This window comes from Trachurus trachurus (genome assembly GCF_905171665.1).
Source record: "Trachurus trachurus genome assembly, chromosome: 4".
Lineage (NCBI taxonomy): Eukaryota > Metazoa > Chordata > Actinopteri > Carangiformes > Carangidae > Trachurus > Trachurus trachurus.
The window spans coordinates 32367998-32390283 of NC_139898.1; the positions used below are offsets into that span (position 1 = coordinate 32367998).

General features: G+C 45.4%; 1 protein-coding gene across 1 annotated transcript; it reads left to right on the forward strand.

Annotated features, from left to right (window-relative positions):
* The first annotated feature begins 333 nt into the window (after positions 1 to 333).
* LOC310984955 (uncharacterized protein) lies at positions 334 to 22211 on the forward strand. Its single transcript, XM_083970338.1, has 5 exons — positions 334 to 818; positions 11228 to 11324; positions 18612 to 18765; positions 20100 to 20257; positions 21211 to 22211. Coding segments are annotated over exons 1-5 (741 nt in total). The 5' UTR covers positions 334 to 488; the 3' UTR covers positions 21213 to 22211.
* Positions 22212 to 22286: the final 75 nt, after the last annotated feature.

Consider the following 22286-nt stretch of genomic DNA (forward strand, 5'->3'; position numbering starts at 1 on the left):
ACACTTAAATGAAACTTTCCATGTGAACAGTGTGTGTGTGTGTGTGTGTTGTGACTTTCCTGTTGCTCCTCTCTGTGCAGCAGCAGCAGCAGGAGGAGGAGGAGGAGGAGGAGGGTGAAGGGTGAGGTTTAGGGTGTGTAAAGGCAGTGGGAGGTGGGGTGTGTTGGTCCTAGGGGGCGGGTGAGGCCGTGGCGGCGGTGTGGGGGGGGGGGGGGGGTGTGGCCTTGTGTCATGTGCAGCCCCTCCCTCCCTCCTCCCTCTCCTCTCCCGTTTTGCTGCAGCAGCTTCACTTCAGTTTCAGTCTGAGCGTCAGAGGCAAAAGCAGCTGCTCGTCCGTTCTCCTCAGCCTCCAGCCTTCGTCTTCTCTCCTCCTCTTCCTCTCAGGTGACCCCCCCTCAACCTCAACCTCAACCTCAACCCCCCCAAAAAGAAAGAAAACTACCATCTCTTCCTCCTCCTTCACCTCCACCTCCAACAGCAGCTCCCAGATGGCGGCCGCAGCCTCCAAGTCCTCGCAGAAGGCCAAGAACGCGGTGCTGGCGCTGCTGCTGCTCTGGTCGCTGGTGGCGCTCGTCATCATCGTGGTGTGGTCGACGTCGCCGGACTGGAAGGGCGCGGCGCAGTGCCACCGGGAGCTGGAGGGGGCCAAGGACACGCTGACCGAGTCCCGGGCCACGTGGAGCCAGAACCAGGCGGCGCTGGAGGAGAAGGTGGAGAAGGAGCGGGAGCAGGCGGCGCTGAAGGACGCAGAGATCCTGCTGCTGCTCGGACGCCTCAACGCCACCAACGCCTCGCTGGAGCTCAGCCGCCTCGAGAACGTGAGTGACAAAACACCTGACGACTGGTTTAAACTGGTGCACTGCAAAAACTCAAAGTCTTTCCAAGAATATTTGTCTTATTTCTTGTCAAAATGTCTCATTTCTTGTCAAAACTAATCTATTTCCCACTTAAAATAAGACTCATCACCTTAAAAATGAACTTGTTTTTAGATCATTCAATCAATCAATCAATCAAACACTTTATTTGTCCCCAAGGGGCAATTTAAAAGGCATAAAGAGCAGCATTAGGACAAACAAGGCATCACACAACATAAAAACATTCACAAAGTGCTTCAGTTAAAAAAATTCTAGCAGCTGTCAATTTCAAAAGTGCTCTGCATGTGCATCGTGTTAAAGTGCTATGTGCATTCAGTCTGACGGGGGCTGGGCAATGTTGTTGAGACAGGGAGGGGTCATTTTCACTTGTTTCAAACTCATTTTCATTTGAAATAAGTAGAAAAATCTGCCAGTGAAAGCAAGTTGTGTTTGTGCTTGTAATAAGGAAGAAAAACTTTGTTCCACTGTCAGAATTTTCTCTACTTATTTAAAGTGGAAAATTTGCTTAAAAAGTGTCTAAAAACAAGCTACTTTTTAAAATGTGATGAGTCTTATTTTATGTAGGCCTATAATTAGATTTATTTTGACTAGAAATTACATTTTGACCAGAAGTAAGACAAATATTCTTAGTAAGATTTTGAATTTTTGCAGTGTGTGTGTGTGTGTGTGTGTGTGTGTGACCTGTCAGGTGTCTGTCTGTGTTGTTTGTCTTTATTTTGAAAGGATGACACGACAGGATGTCAGTGTGTGGTTAGTCTCTCATGTCGTCTCCATGACAACGCAGGATGTGTTCCCATTAGCGACCGACCGGACGCTACATGATGATGATGATGAGGAGGAGGAGGAGCTATTGTGGTGTTGTTAACATTCAGTGTGTGCGTTTGTGTACTAAAACTAAGACTAACACTAGAATTAGCAGTGAAAAAATAATGTAGTAAACTGAAATAAAAATAAAAAAGATCATTTTTCCAAAAACAAGAACTAAATAAATAAGAAAAGAAAAGAATGAACAATTCAGAACAAACTAAAACTAAAGTTTCATCAGATAACATTATAGCTTAGTTGTAGTTTTCTTGTCGATGTCTAAAGCTGCAGGAAGAAAAGGCCACAGCTCAATATGGGACGACTTGGAGTACGACCCACAGGGAGATAAGAGTGAATGGAACCTGATGAGGACTGATGGGAACATTATGGGATGGATGCAACTAAAAGGGAACAAGTTCATCTTCAGAGGTCTGACAGAGGCTTTCTCCTAAAACCTGAACAACTACAACTAAGACAAAGACTAAATAAAAACTAAACTAAGACTAATGGTGCAACCCGTAACTCGTGTTTTTCCGACCCGTTTCTATGGTTACCCGTTGGAACGTACAGTCAAACTCGTAACTTCCCACCTGTGAACTCGTACTAGATCGATCTACTCCCAGTTCCCAGTTGTAACTCGTAACTTACCTGGAACACTACAAACTACAGTTTCAATAAAAACTACAACTAAGACAAAATTTTGAGTTTTATCCTCAGTGGATGTGAGTTTCTAAGGACAGAGGATGTTGTTATGATGCCATGTGAAGCCCTTTGAGACAAACTATTTGTAAAAACGGGCTATACAAATAAAACTGCCTTGCCTAAATAAAAACTAAACTAAGACTCAATAAAAACTAAATAAAAACTAGTCATTTCCTCTAAAATGAAACCTAAACTCAAACTGATTCATCACTTGTTGAACTCACTGAAACTAAAAAGGAACTGAAAAAACTAATGAAGATTTTGAAACACCCTAACCTTGGTGTGTGTGTGTGTGTGTGTGTGTGTGTGTGTGTGTGTGTGTGTGTGTGTGTGTGTGTGTGTGTGTGTGTGTGTGTGTGTGTGTGTGTGTGTGTGTGTGTGTGTGTGTGTGTGTGTGTGTGTGTGAGTGTGTGTGAGTTTCACATTCTCACTAAATGAAACTGAAAACAACAGTTTGTTACAGTTACAGAGTTACAGTTAAAACCTGTCAGAGGAGATAACGCCCCCCCCCCCCCCACACACACACACACACACACACAGGACCTGGAAACACCTCACCCCCCCCCCCCCCCCCTCCCCCCCCCCCTCCTCCCCCCTCCTCCTCCCTCCTCCTCTGTTTCCACTCCTGATGTTTCCCTGCTCCTCCCTAGTATTTGTGGAGAACTGAAACTGACGAGACGTTCACTTCACGTCCAACATTTCCAGCCTCATATTCTCTCTCTGTGTGTGTTGTTGGTTGGAAAAACTGAGTGTTTGCCTTCGACCCCCCCTCCCCCCTCCTCCCTCCTCCTTCACCTCTGCTCCTTATTTTTTCCTCCTCCCTCCTCCTCCTGTGACGTCTCCTCTCCTCTCTGACGTCCTGTAAACGCCTCGTTCTGTAGAGAGACAGAGGGACTCTCTGCTGGGCCGGGGGGGTCGGGGGGAGGGGGAGGAGGAGGAGGAGGGGGAGGAGGTGGAGTCCCAACAGATCCCCTCTGTCCTGGATTCACCCGGCGTCGACCCAGTGCGGTGTGTGTGTGTGAACTGTGCCTTCATTTACAGAACAAACATGTGACAAACAGACAGACACAGCTAGTACTACATTACCCACAATCCTCTGCTCTGCTCTGCTCCACTCCGCTCTGCAGTTTGACCCTGTGTGTTCTGTAAACAGGAGGCGAAACAACAATCTCTCACTGAGAGACGTCACCGGTCCAGGTCTGGACCCGGGACTGAGGGTGTATTCACACCTGCAGTATTAGTGCGCACTAAATTTATTCCAGTTTGAGTCAGTGTGAAAGCACATCGCACTCTAAAGCCAGGAACACACCGCCACGACGCTTCCGGACGCGTCCCGACGCCGACGGCTTTGACCGACGAGTCTGTCGCCTCTCGTCGGGAGAAAGGAAAAAGTGAAACACACTGCCCCGACTGCCGACCAGAGCGACTGAGTGGCGAGGACTCCCCCATAGAAATACAGACCAATACAGACCAGGGGCAGCCCTGCTCACTGTTCATTCATACAAACTAATGCCACTGCCACAGTTACTTTCATCAATGAGACCAACATTTATCTCCCCAAAACAGTTTAACCAGCCACGTGTTAACAGCGCTAAAGCCAAAATTAAAACAGTTTTTAGCAGCTTACTGCTGTGGCTCGGTTGCCGCGAATTGGCGATAGCCGATGCTAATTTCTGTTAGCCCGTCTATGGTGTTTTACATTACACGTTAGCATTAAGCTAACGGGCTTTATATGCTTAGTTGTGAGCTGTGTGTGTTTTGAACGTTGTTTCAAACTATGTGGGTTTGATTGAACATCTTTGATGTTTAAATATATATATATTGCCGCTTAATATATTGCTTTACTCCTCTTTTTATTTTGTATACCATTTTTACTGTAGGAGAGGCTAGGACCCCGTTTGTTTACTGTTGTCACTTCCGTCCCTCCCACACACCGCGCTGATTCGCTTAGGGCACCGCCAATCAGAATCGCCATAGCTAGCACACAGCCAATCAGAGTACCCGACGAGTCTACTCTCCCGACGGCCGACGAGTCCCGACTGAGCATGTTCAATCGGCCCCGACGAGATCCGACAAGACCCGAGGCTCCCCGACGGAGAGGAACACACCAAACAGACGAGCTGCCGACGCCGTCCGACGAGGCCAGACGCCCGACGGTCGGCTCGGTGTGTCCCTGGCTTAATGCACCAAAACTAGTGCGGCCTGAGGAGGTGGTCTCTGGTGCGCACTAGTTGATGTGTGAAAGCAACCGCACTCTGGTGCGACCTTGAGCTAAAAGGGCTCCCGTAGTCGTTGACAACGGGTTAATGCAGCGGGGAGACCACCCGGTGCTCCGGTCCTACGCAGCTCTGACCCACAAACGAAGCAGCAGGGCAGCCGGTCGGTGCGTGTCCGCTGAGTCGCTCAGACACCGGACAGGTCGGCGGGTCCGTCCCTTGTGTCCGCAGACCAGCTGGTTACCGAGCAGCAGGTCCGTCCGTGTCGGGTTAGGGTTAACGGGACCGAGCTGGGTGAACGCAACCGGAAACCAGCCGGAAGTACCAAACAGAGTTATACATGCAAACAATATAGAAATAAATGACCAGAGCTACTAACAACCGGCCCTACTGGAGTCTCCATCATGAACGTTTTATCAATCAGCGCTTCCAGGTTTCAACCGGTAGTCATGGAGACACGACGCTCTCCAAGTTTGGTCCCGAGTGACAAAAAGCAGGTGTGAACGCAACCGCACTAACTGAAAAATGAAACAATGTATCATTTTAACATTTGGTGCCGCACTAAACATGTGTGAAAACACCCTCATCTGACACAGCTGGTTTTGGATCTAGAACCAGGTGTGACAAATCCAAAACCAGCTGTAGTTGTAGTTTTGGATTCGTCACACCTGGTTCTAGATCTATAACAGCTGCTTCTAGATATGTATCAACTGGTTCTAGATCTGTCACACCTGGTTCTGGGTCTGTAACAGCCGGTGTCGGTACCAAATGTGTCCGGGCTGCCAGATTTGTCCGGGGGGGCGCGACCGGCGATGACGTGGCACATCGTGATTGGTCGTGAGGATTTATAAAAGTTGTAGGTAGACGAAAGTGAGCTATTTATATTTTCTTATGATAACATTAAACATTTACACAACTAACAGTGATGAAAATTATTAAAATGCTGTAGGAAATTAGCGCGGGCGTTCAAAAACGTTTTTTTGACGTTGCCTAGGAGATTTGAGCCAAATCTGGCGAGAGTGTGTCGTAGAGACAGAGACAGGTCTGGAACAAAGTTCATTTTCTCCTGAATTGAATTGAAATTGCCATTTTCGTGTCAAACTGTTCAGAAGAGATGTGGCTTGTGACAGATGAGTCCAATATTTACTATGGGGCCAAGTGACTATCTTCGCTAACATCCGCGGTAGCATCCAAGTAAAAGCATTACGCCACCACGACCAATCACGATGTGCCACGTCATCGCCAGTCACGGCCCCGGACACATTTGGTACCGACACCGGGACTGAGTCCACGGCACACAGACCAGAACCTGCTGGATCTGTCACAGCTGGTTCTAGTGCTGCGTTCCAGGCAGGCTTTTGAACCCGTAAGGTATGACTTCAAGTCACGACTTACTGTACGTCCACACCAAAAGCGTCGGGAGCGTCGCGGCGGCCAGATGTCATTCATTTTCAATGGAGACTGGCGTCAACGGGCGTCGGGAGCGTCAAATTAGAAGTTGAGAGAAGTTCAACTTTATGCAAATGAGGAGTGTCACGGCGGCGGCGGCAGCCAGTTGCAGACTGGGAGTCTCACAGCAGGAGAAATTGAGAGCGCCTGAGTGGACACTAGGGCTGTCCCGATTATCATATTTTGATAATCGAAGCTTCGCGGACATAAAATCGATTTAAATCGAAGCTGCGACAGCCGGGGGGGTGCGCGATCGTAGCGGGAATAATGTAAGTAATGGCAAACAAACACTGCATATCTCCAAAATCAGGCAGGTTTCCAGGATGCCAAGTAGCCTACTCATTTTAATGTAACAATTGCCGGTGAGAACAGGTGTCAAACAAACAAACAAAAAATCGATCACGGACTTTCATGATCGATTACCATGGCAATGAACGAAGCTTCGAAGCTTCAAATTTTTTGGGTTAGCCCTAGTGGACACATCTTCCGCGCTGCTTGAAAGTCCCGCCCCTTTCGCCGCCGGCCGCTGGAGCTGGCAGCTGGTGAACAGAGCGTTGAGAGCGTCTGCTGCCCATGCTGCTGACGCTCCCGACGCTTTTGGTGTGAACGCAACATTATGACTTTGTAGCCTTCCAGGCAACCCGTAACCCGTGTTTATCCGACCTGTTACCCGTGAAAGTCACTATAACGGCCATCAAACTCGTAACTTCTGAAGTAACTTCTCTCTGTTCTACACTCTACTGGTCTTTTTACTAAAATTAATCAGCTCCTTTATTCATTGCCTAACCCTAATATGGCACAATTACACTTCTGGCCTGTCTACACTCTACCTGATCTTTTTACTAAACTTAACCAACTCTTTTCTTCATTGCCTAAACCTAACCACTCAAACTCAAAATGTGAACTTGGAATATAAATTTCATCATAATTCTTCATAATCGAATTACGGGTTGCCTGGAACGCACCAAAGATCTGTCACAGCTGATTCTAGATCTGTAGCTGGTTCTGTGAGTAGGGTGAAACTGCAGTACCGGAGTAACCGCAGTTCTAGAACCGCAGTTTCAGGACGTTTTTTTTTTTTTTTTTACCAAATCTCGTCTAAAGTTACTGCCGTCAGATTTATCAACTACAAACCACCTCAAACGTGCTCCGAACTACTTTCTGGACAGTCACTGGACTCTCTCTATTCTACACTCTACTGGTCTTTTTACTAAACTTAACCAACTCCTTTCTTCGTTGCCTAAAAACCTAACCACTCAAACTCAAAACGTGAACTTGGAATGTAAATTTCAAATAATCGCCTCCGGAGCGGTGACCGTTTCCATAGTAACTCAACAACTTCCGAACATTGGGGGCGCTGTGACGTAAATCGAACGGTCCTAAAACTGCGGCCCTAGAACTGTTGCCTCCAGTACGGCAGCTTCAGGTCAAGTGTTGTCATCAGAATCTGTCCAGGCCCAGATCTCAGACCCAGTCCTTTGATATTGATTATTGATTATTGATTATTGATTATTGGTTAGTTAGTTATCAGACCCCGACTCTGCACTCCTCCAAAATAAAAGCATCTCCATTGACAGCAGCGGTGGTTTGTCGTATTTTTCCCGTCCTGCCTCTGGTTTGAGTTCACCTGAGGGTCAGCTGACCTCGGAGCAGCAGTTGGCTTGGCGCCGCGGTGGGTTTGTTTCGCCCCCCGGTGCATGCTGGGTAGTAGAAGGTTTGAGCTGTGAAAGGTGTGAAGCAGCTGTGACATTCGCAGCTGCGGTGTGGTATTTGGTATTTGGTATTTGTGAGGGCGTGGTTCTGGGTTCTGGTCGGGGTGTTCTGTGACTCAGTGAGTCACAGTTTATTCATGTTCCTCTTATACACTGGTTTTTTTTTTACCTAAGGGGGGTGGAGGGGGGGGGGGCAATGGACCAGTTCACTGATGAGGTCACGCTCCTGGTTGGGGGGCGGGGCTTAGTCCGTCCATCTCCAGACTGAACTGAACTCTGACTTGTTTGTTATGTCTCTTGATCAGCAGATTTCAAAATAAAAGCCTTGTTTACTCAGAAGATACCAGTTAGTTACAGATGTGTGAGTCAGCAGCCAATCAGCTGCTCCCTCCAAAACCACACGTCACGTGGACTTGGGTGTGTGTGTGTGTGTGTGTGTGTGTGTGAATGTTTAGTTTAGTTTAGTTTATTTAAAGTGTAAAATCACCAAGGTGCAACATGGTCTCGATACACTTTACAAAATTAATTACAATAATAAAAATAGCAAGGTCTCTTTACACAAACAGTTTACAATAAATGATCAGAAGAATACAGGCCAAATAGGCAAACATACTGTGGAGGACAGGAGAAAGAACAAGCAAAGAACGCACAGGGAGTTAAATAGGAAACTCAGATTTTGCCAAAACATTGTGTAAGAAGGTGCTAAGTGTCTGATTTTATTAGAATGGTTAGAAGAATATTTGTCCTATTTCTTGTCAAAATGTCTCATTTCTAGTCCAAACTAATCTCTTTCCACTTAAAATAAGACTCATCACCTAAAAATGTACTTGTTTTTAGATCATTGTCACTTCACAAACAAATTTTCACTCAATCACATAAAAAGTAGCTTGTTTTTAAGACACTTTTTACTTCTTTCAAGCATATTTTTACTTGAAATAAGCAGAAAAAAAATCTGCCAGTGAAAGCAAGTTTTTTGCGCTTGTAATAAGATAGAAAAAAAATCAGATTTTTTCTGCTTATTTCAAGTAAAAATATGCTTGAAAGACGTAAAAAGTGTCTAAAAACAAGCTGCTTTTTATGTGATTTTACGTATAATGAGATGTTGTTTTGACTATAAATGACATTTTGACTAGAAATAAGACAAATATTCTTGGTAAGATTCTGAGTGTTTGCAGTGAACGTGTTTAAAGGTCTTGGATAATTGGACCTGGAGTCTGGTCCAGGACGTTCTCCAGCCTCCGACTCTGATAAAAACACTGATGTGGTCCTTGGAAAAGGTCCCAGGTCCTTGAGATTAGAGGGTAGAAGATCGTGGTCCTGGTCTGTGTCAGGGGGACGGGGGGGCGGCGGGTCCTTAAGTTGTTTCTACATTAAGTGTTGATCACTGTTTCAGACTTGGCCGTGTGAAGAGTCCAAGCTCTATAGTCTCCTGTACATCGCTTCATGTCATTGTGCAGGTTTTTACTGCTCTTTGATCGTCGTCTTTCGGTGGAGACCCCAGGATTTCCCAGAGGTCCTTTTATTCACACTGCAAAAATTCAAAATCTTACCAAGAATATTTGTCTTATTTCTAGTCAAAATACATCTAATTATACTTAAAATAAGACTCATCACATAAAAAGCAGCTTGTTTTTAGACACTTTTTAATTTTTTCAAGCAAAATTTCCACTTTAAATAAGTAGAAAAATCTGACAGTGGAGCAAGTTTTTCTTTCTTATTACAAGCACAAAAAACTTCCTTTCACTGGCAGATTTTTCTACTTATTTCAATTGAAAATTAGTTTGAAACAAGTGAAAATGATCTAAAAACAAGTTAATTTTTAGGTGATGAGTCTTATTTTAAGTGGAAAGAGATTAGTTTTGACTAGAAATGAGACATTTTGACAAGAAATAAGACAAATATTCTTGGAAAGATTTTGAGTTTTTGCAGCCAGGTTTCTGAGAAGGTTCATGTTCCAGATGTTTGAGGAAAAACTCCAGGAAGCTCTTTTAGACAAACTGTTTGTAAAAAATAAAAATGTTTACTGTAGAAACCTGAACATGTCTCAGACGTCCTTGAAAACGTTTGGCCAGGTTCTCATGGTCCTTGAGAGAAGTCCAGGGTTACTGATAGCCAGGGCTCCAGCAGATGTGAGTCTCAGTGCTAATTCAGTACAGACACAGTACAGACGCAGAGCCCCGAAGCTCCCAAACATCAGCAGATATTTGTTGATCCAACTTTAGCTGCTGAGTCTCAGGAAAGGAATGTTTCTAGAGGCTGCTGCTCTCAATCCGCTCAGCTCTCACAGACAGCAGACCCGGGCTGGGCTCAGAGAACAGGGCCAACACGGGGCAAACATAGGGCCAGAACAGGGGCATCACACTAATGACGTTAAAGGGGACATATTATGGAAATATCACTTTGGGTGTTTGCCTCCCGGCCCCCAAAATGTGAGAATTGACCAAAAAAACAGTAATTTTCAGGCTCCTGAGGTTTTACGACCTGTTCCCTCAGATGTCTTCCAATGATAATTAGTTTTCGAATTTGCATAACCCCACCCCCACCTGGTACCTGTAGAAGGGCCGGGGCCTGGTGAGCAGTGGCTGATTTGCATTTAAAGAGCTGTGATGTTTGATCCTTGGGGTATTTTGACCGAAGCATGTCACAGACCTGTCTTTAATGGCGCTTTTCCACTGGTGCGGCGCGGCACGGCCCGCTTTTTTTGCTTTTCCACCAGCCCTAGTACCTGGTACCACCCAGGTACCATTTTTCGTACCTCCTCGGCCCTGGTTCCAAGCGAGCCGAAGCGATACTATAACGCGACGTCAGCCAACTGCCTTCCACTGATTGGGCAGAGCGTCGTCACTGGAAGAGTGCGAGCGCTACGTCCGACATGAGAATCAAACCCGGAAATTTCAAAAACAGCTGATCTGTATCGAGACTGTTGTTGTTCCTTCACCTGAGTTAAATGTTGCTGTGTGTAAAACCACCGTGGTCTGTTAACGAGGTGCAGACGAGTCAGTTTGGAGCTGACGAGAGGATCGGAAAAAAGAGAGACGGACAATGCGGCCCCGCGATCACCTCCACTATCCCCCCCGTGCCGACCCCGCCCCCGCTGAGGAGGAACTAGAGAACTCAGCTGTAGTAGAAAAGCACCTTTACTGAGCCGAGCCGAGCCGTGCCGTTCCGTGCTGTGAAAGTGTAGTGGAAAAGCACCATAAGACACCTGGGAACTATTTTAATTTGTGAAAAAGGGGCAGAATATGTCTCCTTTAAAAGGCCTGGTTTGTCTTGATGAGGTTTAGGTCACCTGAGCAGCAGGCGAGGTTGTTGTTTCAGAGTCACGAGTCCGACACTAGTTTTCTTCCAGCTGTCATGACTTTTTACCTCCTCCTCATGTCTCTCTGTTCGTCTGAATCTTTCCAACCGGGGCTCGACGATCAGTAGCCTAACCAGTGTTTTCTGTGTGTGTGTTTGTTTCGTGCTGCAGGTCGCCCTGAGCGGGAACATCAGCGTCCTGGAGGAGACGGTGGAGCAGCTGCGTGAGACGGAGGCCAACCTCACGGCCCAGCTCGGCCTGCGGGAAGGTAGGAAAACCTCCGTCAGCCTGTGTGTGCCTTTTATTGTGAGCTGCTTTTTCCTCCGTCGTCACGGCAACCCCTGAGTCATAGTAAACAAACACCACGGATTGGTCGGTTTTAAAAATAACAGCAGCAGCAGCAGCAGCAGCAGCGGGGTGGTGGTTTGTGCGTGCAGAGAGACGAACAGAACGAGTTGGGATCAGAGAAGGAGAGGAGAAGGTGTGAGTGGGAAGAGAACAGGTAAATGATGAAGAAAGAAAGAAAGAAAGAAAGAAAGAAAGAAAGAAAGAAAGAAAGAAAGAAAGAAAGAAAGAAAGGATAGGAGGGAAAAGGGAAAATGTGATTAACGGGAAAGAAAACAACATTATAAGGAAACAATGAACAAAGGAAGGAAAGGTGGAACAGGAGTGATGAAATAAAGGAACTAAGAAAAAAAGGAAAGGAAAGGAGAAGAATAAAACCTGAGGGAAAGAAGAGAAGCAAAGAATAAAGAGTGAAAAGAGGGAGAGAGACCTTCTGTAAAATAAAAAAAAAATAAAAAAAAGCAGAATAAAGAAGGAAGAGGAGAAGGAGGAGATGAGAGGAGAAAGAAACTTCAGTTAAAGAAGGTAAAACATATTCATACATTGGAAGAAGAGAACAGCGAAATAAAGGAGAGAAAGAAGGCGATGGAGTGATGAAAGAGGGAGAGAGAGTGTGATGTAAGTGGTGGGTTTCCCTGTGCTGATGATGCTGCTACACTAACGGCTCAGAGACGACGACCACTTCCTGTTGGACTCAACATGGTCCCAGAGTCCAGGACTCAGTGGAAACTCTGAGTCCTGGACGCAATATTTTTTTTCCCAGGATGGTAGGGGAAGGTCCCGCCTTTTCCGCCTCTGATTGGCTAGTAGGGCTCTCTCGTGCAGGCAGGCTGTCAGCAATCTACCAGTGTGATAAGTGTGTGCCATCAGATTTATCGACCACAAATCACCTTAAAGGACAATTCCAGGCGAATTCAACTCGGGGATGTATTTTCCTATCATTTCAGGTCTAAAAGAAGGAATCTGAAGATTTTCAGTTTAATCGCTCCTGTTTTGTGGTAGTTGTGTCTACTTGAAGCAACTCTTTACTTGCTTCAAGTAAAAAAAACTTCTCGGCGCATGTTTGAGTAGCCACCTGACGCTGTCTGTGGAAAAAAATGTACACTTGAAGCAAGTCAAGAGTTGATATTCCTGTGTTTATGACACAAACGGGAGCTCCCACTGCGCCTGAACACACCGAGCATCAACTTGGGTCTCGCGCGAGACTCCGGGAGACTTTGAATTAGATCTAGTTTTACAAACATGTCGGCTTGCTTGAAGTAAATAAACTCCTCGGTGCATGTTTGAGTCGCCATCTGACGCTGTGTGTGGAAAAAAATTGCGGCTTTGAGGGATGTAAACAGCCTAAACAGCGGAACTTACATCCACTCCCATTCATTGCTGCCGTGGCGATGCGGGGACAGACGCAACTACCGCAAAACAGGAGCAATTAAACCGAAAATCTTCAGATTCCTTCTTTTAGACCTAAAATGATAGGAAAATACACCCCCGAGTTGAATTCGCCTGGAATTGTCCTTTAAATGTGCTCCTAGCTACTTTCTGGACAGTCATTTTGTACGAAAACCGGTTAGGCAACAGTAGGCAAAGGCCTGGATTTGCCAGGATCAGGGGAAATGGTTGGGATTAAGGGCCAAAATGCAGATCCAGGCCGATCTATCTGGACTCTCTCTGCTTAGCTGGACTCTACGTTACTTATCTGGCCTGTCTACTACACTCTACCTGGTCTTTTTACTAAACTTAACCAACTCCTTTATTCATTGCCTAAACCCAACCAATGGCACAATTTCACTTCTCACTCAAACTCAAAATGTAAACTTGGAATATAAATTTAAAAAATACATTTATCGGAATGTGAAACCAACAGGGATCGAACTCGAGTCTGCCGCACCGCGGGGCGAAAACGCAAACCGCTACGCCAAGGTGTCATTGACAACATTAACCTAGGTTTGTACGTATTTCAGGTTACTTGCAGTACTGTTGTGAGATGACGTTTCGCTGTCAAATCAAACAACCAATCGGAGGAGAGCTCATCTAGCCAATCAGGGGCGAAAAAGGCGGGACCTTCCCCTACCATCCTGGGGGAAAAAATATGGCGTCCTGGACTTCCCCTCTCTGCTCTGATTGGCTGAGAGACCCTGTGAGACTCTGAAAAGTTTTTTTTTTTGATACTTTAGTTTCTTTTTATTGTTTTGTTTTTTTTGGCAAAGTATAGACTAGGAAGGCTGTGAATATTCTCATTTGTCCAGGTCATAGTTATCTCAAGGAAATTTAAATCAAACGCAACTGGGCTTGGTTATTTGTCTAGGAAGACGTTTCACCTCTCATCCAATAAGAGGCTTCATCAGTTCATGTTTGCATCTGACCATGAGGCTGAGACCAACGTCCAAGTCCAACGTTCAGCCTAGTCAGATGCAAATACACATTCACCACGCTGTGAGATAATAACAGAACGTTACTAGAGGTAAATTCATGCAAAACCACTGATACGCGTTCCCATCGGGGACAGTTCTTCATCATCAGTCTCTGTATTTCCCTCTAAAACAACTCTGTGTGGTAACGTTGTGTTATTATCTCATAGTGTGGTGAATGTGCAGGTCACAACTTGTCCACCAGAGCGTTGTGGAGTTGTTGGATTGTGTATTTGATGAGTTTGATGAGGGGAAACCAAGAAATCCCATAATGAGCCTCCGTAGCGTAGCTCTGAGCAGCTCACGGCTCTGCTCTGCTGTTCTAAAAAATAGCTTGCATCGACAATTAAAGGTAACGAACCTACTGCTATGACTATAGGGATTATGACAATGGGACAATTTGCCGAAATGTTGAACTATCCCGTCTTCCAAGTCCAAGAGGATGGAGGTCGTAGGCAGTGGCGTGCACAGACTTTTTGAAGGGCAGGGGCGAAAAGGAAAAAAAGGGGCACATAATAGCGCGTCCTCGCCACTGAAGAGGGCACTTTAGCACATGTTTTGGCTCCTAGATGTGGCTCCTAGAGGGCACTTTCAGGGCTGCCAAGTTTCAGAAAATGACAAAAGTGAGACTGTAGCGACATGGTGCGTTGAAAAAAATTTGGCCTTTTTTAACGTCGATTTGGCCTGTTTTAACACGTGTTTTGGCCCCCAAGAGGACACTTTAACACGTGTTTTGGCTCCTAGAGGGCACTTTAGCACCCATTTTGGCCCCCATGAGGGCACTTTAGCACATGTTTTGGCTCCAAGACGGCACTTTAACGCGCGTTTTGGCTCCCAGGGGGCACTTTAGCATGCGTTTTTCAACAATTGGGCAACGAGGGGGGGTGACCGGCCCCTCTGCCCCCCCCCCCCCCCCTGTGCACGCCACTGGTCGTAGGTCGTACCCTGTATTCCCAGTCCACTGTTAAGTTTAAGGCATTTGACTGATCGATAAAAGCCCAAATTAAATCATATAACTTTGAAATGTTTCTTCTGTGATGAGGGATATGTGAAAACTTTCTATTTCAATACTGTATTGATTGAAAGTGTAAAACAAATTGCCTGTGATCACGGACGTAATTTTAGGGGGGGACGCAGGGGACATGTCCCCCCCACTTTTTCAAAACGCCGTTTTTGTCCCCCGCTGTTTTTACCGTCCACAAACAATGTTACACCGCCATTGCACACTATATACCTATAACCGCCATGAGTCGTTCATTGGACGAACTGTAATAAAGCGTTAATTAGAGCTGTATAGGTGTTACATTTGTCGTAGTCTTTTAACAGCTACTCTGGGCCATGAAGTAGGCTGCACCCCGCAGCCTCCGCGAGGCAGGGGGGGCGGGGGGGGGGCATACCGTAGGAACCCCGCCCCCGCCTGTAAAGCCAGGTTTCCACCGTATAAACGACCTTTTTTTTCTCTCTCTCTCTTTTACGGCAACATCCATAGTCCTTAGTGATCTTTGTTTGATATGTCAGGTGGAGCTGCCCATCATACCGACGCAGGATTGCCCCCCCCCCGCGTGCGCTCACGTCGGCGCTTTACATGAAGAGCACAGCGACTCTGTTTTTACACTAGTTTGCTCCTGAATATTGGCTTTATAAAACGAATTTCGTTTTCTTTTGATATCATATTGATATTTCCCCCCTGAATGTGGCTACACCTCTTCTACAACCAGTCTGTCCAGTCTGGAAAATAATTTCTGCACCGTGCGTGTGTGAAGTGTGGACGTGAGTGTGCATCTGCGCAGCCTGCGCACGTGTACACACAGAGATACACATTAACACGCACGCACGCACGCACACACACACACAATCACACACACACACACAGAGAGAGAGAGAGAGAGAGAGGGGGGGGGAGAGAGAGCGCATAAGCCCAATAATGTCGGCGCAAATCGGTGAATTCTCTGGTCGTCCAATGAACGAACGTGGCGGTTATAGGTAAAAATGAGAAAACATGATCGATATTTTTTTGTGTGAGTAATATTGATTGTATTTAACAAAACGGGGTGCTGCCCAACATCATTTTAGGAAAAGTCACAGACTGGTGGACTTCAATGTATTTTTTAAATAAAGTTATGCACAAATGAAAATCAAAGTCGTCCAATGAACCGCAGTTGGCGGTTCTAGTGTTCATAGTCACAGCCATAGTCATTGTTCAGTCATTGTTTTATGGTATCTGTGCATCCCTAGTAGAAAACTAAAAGAACTGCTAGAAAACTGTAAGAAACTGAAAGAGTTTGGGTTTTATTAAAAATATGTCCCCCCCACTTCTAAAATCAAAATTTCGTCCATGCCTGTGATTGATGATGATCGATGATGATGATGATGATGATGGCGATGGAGGAGGAGGAAAAGGTGTTTCCCCCCCAGAAGCAGCTGCAGCTCACACAGTGGCCTGATGGGAAGTGGAGTTATTGAGGTGGACTTCCTGTTGTGAGCAGCGGGAAACAACCACTTCCTGTCTGAGCCGAGGCCGATAAACATCACTCACTGTTTAATGTAGACACACACACACACGCTATAAATTCTTACAGTCTGAGTTCACTAAAAAGGAAACATCTCTCTGGTCATGTGATGTGGTCCTGTAACCATGGGGACGAATCTGAAGTCGCCAGGTCCTGACTCACAGAAAACGATCAGATCGGTTAAAGATAAAAAAGATAAAAATAAAGAGTTGCATACCGACGACGTGACTCTTCTGATTGGCTCTCTCTGGTCCGGTGCCACTCTGCTGCTCGACCGGTCGGTCACATGTGAAATATTGCAAATATGTTGAGATGATGAAAGATGTTCAGCTTTTTCTCACTGGAAAAAAAGGAACTGAAATTAAATCTTGTGGCTTTTATTACGTGGTCTTAATGTTGTCTTAAGTCACAGCTGAAGGGTTAACACACGATCAGCTCTTAAAATGTGAAACTGTTGCAGAGCATTCATTCAAAATTAAAAAAGTAATCAAATGCAACTTGGTTAGATTCAGTGGTCGGTTACCTACTACAACAAAACCATCTAATAGTCAAAGTGAGGCGTGTGAAGGTTGCATAGAAGACAGAAGAGGCATAATGTTGATATAAATACAGTTAGTGCTTATCAATAATGAGTAAAACATTTAAAACTGTGTTTATAAACTACAAACTAATGGTATTCATGTGTTATAAATGAAGAATTCAGTATTTATTAATGCTTAATAGTGTGTATTTATTATAGAGTGTTACCAGTTATCCTGTTGAAAATGTAATAGTAGTGTAACTATTTAAATTTGTAGTGGGTTCACTGTTCATACCTGCATCACATAAGGGATGTCACATACAGTACAATTTGATCTCTGAATTTGATTGACCAGTAAAATAACAGCACAATAACCTATAAATAATGAGGAATATAAACATTTCTCTTTGTTTTAGTGCAAAGAAACCTACATTATTTAGATGTTTTACATTAAATAAACTGTCCTTTTACAAAACATATTATGAACAACTTGAAATTTCTTTAGAAAAATATGTGCAATTTCAACAACATTATGCCTCTTCTGTCTTCTATGTCACTTTCACACCCTCTGACTTCGACTATAGTTAGATGGTTTTGTTGTAGTAGGTAAATGACACATTAATGCATTTCAAGTTGTCTGCATATCACATATTATATTATAAAGTGTTACCAGGTAACTTGTAATTGTAACTAACTACATTTGCAAAGGAATATTCCCAACACTGCAGCTCAGACACACAGGGTGGGCGATCAATAATCAATAATCAATAATCTATCATCTCTAATCCAGATCTCAGCAGCCATGTTTCTACTCTGGTCTGGACTTAGTGACATCACAGGTTGTGGACCAGGTCCAGATCAGACTGGACGTTACCTTATAAGTTCATGTGGACCTGAACCAGGGAGAGACTCTGCTGCTCTCTCACACACCTCCCTCCTCCCTCTCTCCTCCTCTTCCTCCTCCTCCTCCTTCTCCCCCTCCCTCCTTCTCCCTTTCCCTCCCTCCTCTTCCTCCTCCTCCTCCCTTTCTCTCCCTCTCCCTCCCTCCTCCTCCTCTTCTTCCCTCTCCCTCCCTCCTCCTCCTCTTCTTCCCTCTCCCCTCTCTCCTCCCTCCACCTCCCTTTCTCTCCCTCCTCCTCTCTCCTCCTTCTCTTCTCTCCCTCCTCCTCTCTCCTCCTCCATCCTCCTCCCTCTCCCTCTCCCTTTTCCTCCTCCCTCCCTTCTCTTCCCTCCTCCTCCTCTTCCCTCCTCCCTTTCCCTCCTCCCTTTCTCTCCCTCCTCCTCCTCCTCCTTTTCCCTCTCTCCTCTCTCCTCCTCTCCCACAACTCCCTCCTCCTCTTCCCTCTCTCCTCCTCCCTCCTCCTCCTCCTCCCTTTCCATCCTTCTCCCTCCTCCTCCCTCCTCTCTTCTCCTCCTCCCTCCCTCCTCCTCCTCGTGCTTCTCTTCCCTCCTCCTCCCTTTCCCTCCTCACTCCCCCTCCCTCCTCCTCTTTCCCTCTCTCCTCCTTCTCTTCCTCCCTCCTTCCCCCTCCCCTTCCCTTCCTCCTCCCCCTCCTCCTACTCCTCCCTTTCCCTCCTCCTCCCTTTCCCTCCTCCCCTTCCCTCTTCCTCCCTCCTCCCTTTCCCGCCCTCTTCCCTCCTCCTCCTCCTCTTCCCTCCCTAGCAACTGTTGCTATGTTGGACAACTTTCCGTCCACAGTCTCAGACGTAAACAGCAGAAACTCGTCGACAGTTTGTGACAAAAAGATCTGACTCAAGGGTGTGTGTGTGCAGACCACATCGCGGCGCTGCAGAACAACCTGACCCAGGCCGTCCATCAGACCGACGCCTGCGAGAAGCTGCGCGAAGCCGCCGACAGTCAGATGATGGCGGCGCAGAGTCAGACCAAAGCCTGCGAGTCTCAGGAGCAGTACGTCCAGAAACAGCTGTAAGTGAACGCACCGCACACACACACGCACGCACACACACACACACACACACACACACACACACACACTCGGAGGAGGACACGCCCCCATAACGGCGTCAGGTTTAATAACAGTAGGCATGACTTTCTGAGCTCCATCCACATAGCGATGGAGATGAGAAACTTAACTTTTGTGTTTATTTTATTTTATTTCATTTTACTAGAAATAGAGAAACCTGTAGTAATAATAATACATTTTATTTATAAAGCACTTTACATTTAAGCAATCTCAAAGTGCTACAGTACAAGCTTAATTTAAAAAGGGACACACACAAGTTAAGAAAAGTTAAGAAAAGACAATGAAAAGTGTACTAAAATTTAGCAGAAAGCTTTCCTGAATAAATATGTCTTCAGGTTTCGTTTAAAAGCATCAGTGGTCTGTGGGGCCCTCAGGTGGTCTGGGAGGGCGTTCCACAGCCTTGGAGCTGCAGAGCAGAAGGCCCGGTCACCCATAGTGCCTTTAGTTCCCATTAGTTCAAAAGCTAATATATAACTATTATATAGGCCTATGTCTTTATTTCAGACTGAAGGTCCATAGGCAAGACGAACACAACAACAGACACACAACACATACAAATTAGTTTTTTCATGCTTGCTTTCTTATAGTTAACACACAGGTATGAGGTGTACAGAGGTGAAAATACAATAAATAGCTAAACAAAAAAACCTAAAATAAATAGATGAATAATTACATAAATGAAAAAGAACAAAGCAAAAACAAATAAATAAATTAAAAGATGCAAGATGACATATCAATTAAATACATTAAACGCAGTAGGCTACATGTGTTTGTAGTTTTAACAGCTTTTTTGTATAATAATAGCCTACATACAATAATAACCTACATTTTATTTGTTGGCGCCTTTCAAGGCACTCAAGGTCGCCTCACAAATAGAAAACAGAACAGTACAGTAGCAAAATATACAAATTATACAAATAGCAAAATAAATGTAGCTACAAGTAGCCTAATAAACATACAGAACATACATTTACTGTTCAAACTCTGACTTTAACACCAAGAAATTTGTTTTTTTACTTGAAAATGTATATTTTTAGTTTGTGGGAGGACGTAAAAATCATCCACTCATGCATCAGCACGAAGATCAAAATCAGATCAGACGCCTCTCTGTAGCCCCGCCTCCTCTCAGTCTGAGCCACACGGACATGTTGCATTCAAGTGCTGGAGGAAAACTGACACCTGAGACAGGAAGTGAGCATCTGCTGATTGGTGATTGGTTCATCTAAGTGTGTCAGTGTGTTTGTGTGTGTTTGTGTGTGTGTGTGTGTGTTTACAGTCAGAAGTGCAAAGCTGAGTCCCGCTCGGCTCAGACTCCTCCTCCGTCGACGTCGCAGCACAAAACTCCCGCCCCGGCCAAAACGAACGCCGCCCCACCCCTCGCTGGACTTCCTGCTCTGCTGCTGCTCGTCAGCAGCGCCCTGCACCTGCTCACCTGTGAGTCTCACACACACACACACACACACATTAAAGGGATACGCCAACATTTTTTTTTTCGTGTCTTCCCTCACTCCTGAGTCCATGACCAGCAGATTGACACCATCCTTTCGACTGTGCGTGCAGTAACAAGGGAGATACGGGCAGAGCTGGCGCACCGCTAATTAGCTTAGCTCAAACGCTGGAAGTGTATGGGTAGTGTTAGCCTGCCTCCTACCCGAGCCGAGATCAGCAGTCAGAAGCTGATTTCATTTTAGCTCTAAACACTCTAAATATATCACTTTATCAACATTTCAAACATTTTTAGGTGAGAAAGTAGCCGTTTAGATCAGCAGTGTGTCGTTAATTTGTCTAAATACCAGCTGTTTACGAATTTGGTGCTACTCAAGCTAGCCGTTGAGTAACCGTAACTTCCGGTTACTTTCACAAAATAAAACACCCGTTGCCCTTTACCATGACGATAGAATTTGTGCTTTTACTTTGAAATAGGAAGCTAACCTACCCTCAATGTAGCTAGCTTGAACCAAAATAAACCGTCTTTGCTTGAACCCTCCGTTTTGACCGATCTCGTCCCGTTACCGGCATTTGACCGCTCAAGATGCCTTACCGGAGAGTTTTGTCAGCTCTGAGACGAAGATCGGCCCGCCGGTTTCCGTTTAGAGTTGCTAAAGAGTTTCTCTGATGACTTTAGGTGGAGGCAGGCTAACACTACCCATACACTTCCAGTGTTTGAGCTAAGCTAATTAGCGACTTTAGGTGGAGGCAGGCTAACACTACCCATACACTTCCAGCGTTTGAGCTAAGCTAATTAGCTTGTTACTGCACGCACAGTCGAAAGGATGGTGTTTATCTGCTGGTCATGGACTCGGGTGTGAGGCAAGACACCTTTAATGCAAAAGATAACAGTGTGTGTGTGTGCTGTTGTGTTAATGTGTGCGTTGTGTTTTTTTCAGGAGCGCAGCGTGGTGATTGGCCGTTTCAGCGGCGAGCACTGTAGTCCAGGACGAGGAGGAGGAAGTGGGCGGAGCCTGGACAGACAAAAAAAAATGACTGACTGCTGTACAAACTTCCTGTCTGCGCAACAAGTAAACATGTCGCCATGGAGACGCTGACACCACGCTGCCGTATGATTGGACACAAACTTTTTTTTGCTTTAAGTTGAACAGCTGAGACGTTCACTGACCGTCAGAGACTCTGCCGCCACGGAAACCACTGTGTCCACGTCCTGATCTGGTTTCTACTTCCTGTTTTGATTTCTACTAATTTTTTTTGGTTTCTACATACTGTTTTTTTTTTAAATTTCTACTATTTTTTGGTTTTTACTAGCTCTTTGGGTTTCTACTTGCTGTTTTTTTATTTCTACATTTTTTTTTGGTTTCTACTTCCTGTTTTGGTTTCTACTTCCTGTTTTGGTTTCTACTTCCTGTGTTGGTTTCTCGTGGTTGAGTCCGTTCAGTCTTCAGACACTGTCGATCACTGTCACTCTGCGTCCTTCTACCTGATTATTATTGATGAGTTGATTTAAATAAATATGAGCTGTGGCCCCGCCCCCTTTAGACACTCACACACCTCGTCACGGATTCTGACACCTGACAGGTGTTTTATTTCTTTTAATAATAATCGACCAATCAGACTCATGTCTTTCTGTTGTGACTTCTTTATTTTTCTTCTTTTGATGTTTTCACATTTTCTCAGGTGAGTTTCCTGTTTGACCTGAGCAGGTAAAACAGTGAAGAGTCTGAACTCTGACAGTCGCACCTGTTCACACCTGAGCCTGACAGATGATTGACAGCTGCGAGGATCAATACTGACGGAGAGAGGAAGTGATCGGGTCAGGAGCGGTCAGGTGTCAATAGAGTGTGTGAGTGTGTGTATATGTGCGTGTGTGTGTGTGTGTTGAGTGTGTGTGTGTGTGTGTGTGAAGCTTCGTCACTGCAGCTGAACGAGCGACGACTTTTAGAAGCTTTTTTATCTGATGCTGGTTTGGGAGGGGGGAGGGGCTGGGGGCGGTGCTATGTTAATGAGATAA

Excerpts from the sequence above, each read along its gene's own strand:
- LOC310984955 (XM_083970338.1), top strand. The coding sequence starts at position 489 with ATGGCGGCCGCAGCCTCCAAGTCCTCGCAGAAGGCCAAGAACGCGGTG. Across the intron at positions 11,325-18,611 it reads CCAGCTCGGCCTGCGGGAAG|ACCACATCGCGGCGCTGCAG; the intron begins GTAGGAAAACCT and ends GTGTGTGTGCAG. Across the intron at positions 18,766-20,099 it reads CAGTACGTCCAGAAACAGCT|TCAGAAGTGCAAAGCTGAGT; the intron begins GTAAGTGAACGC and ends GTGTGTTTACAG.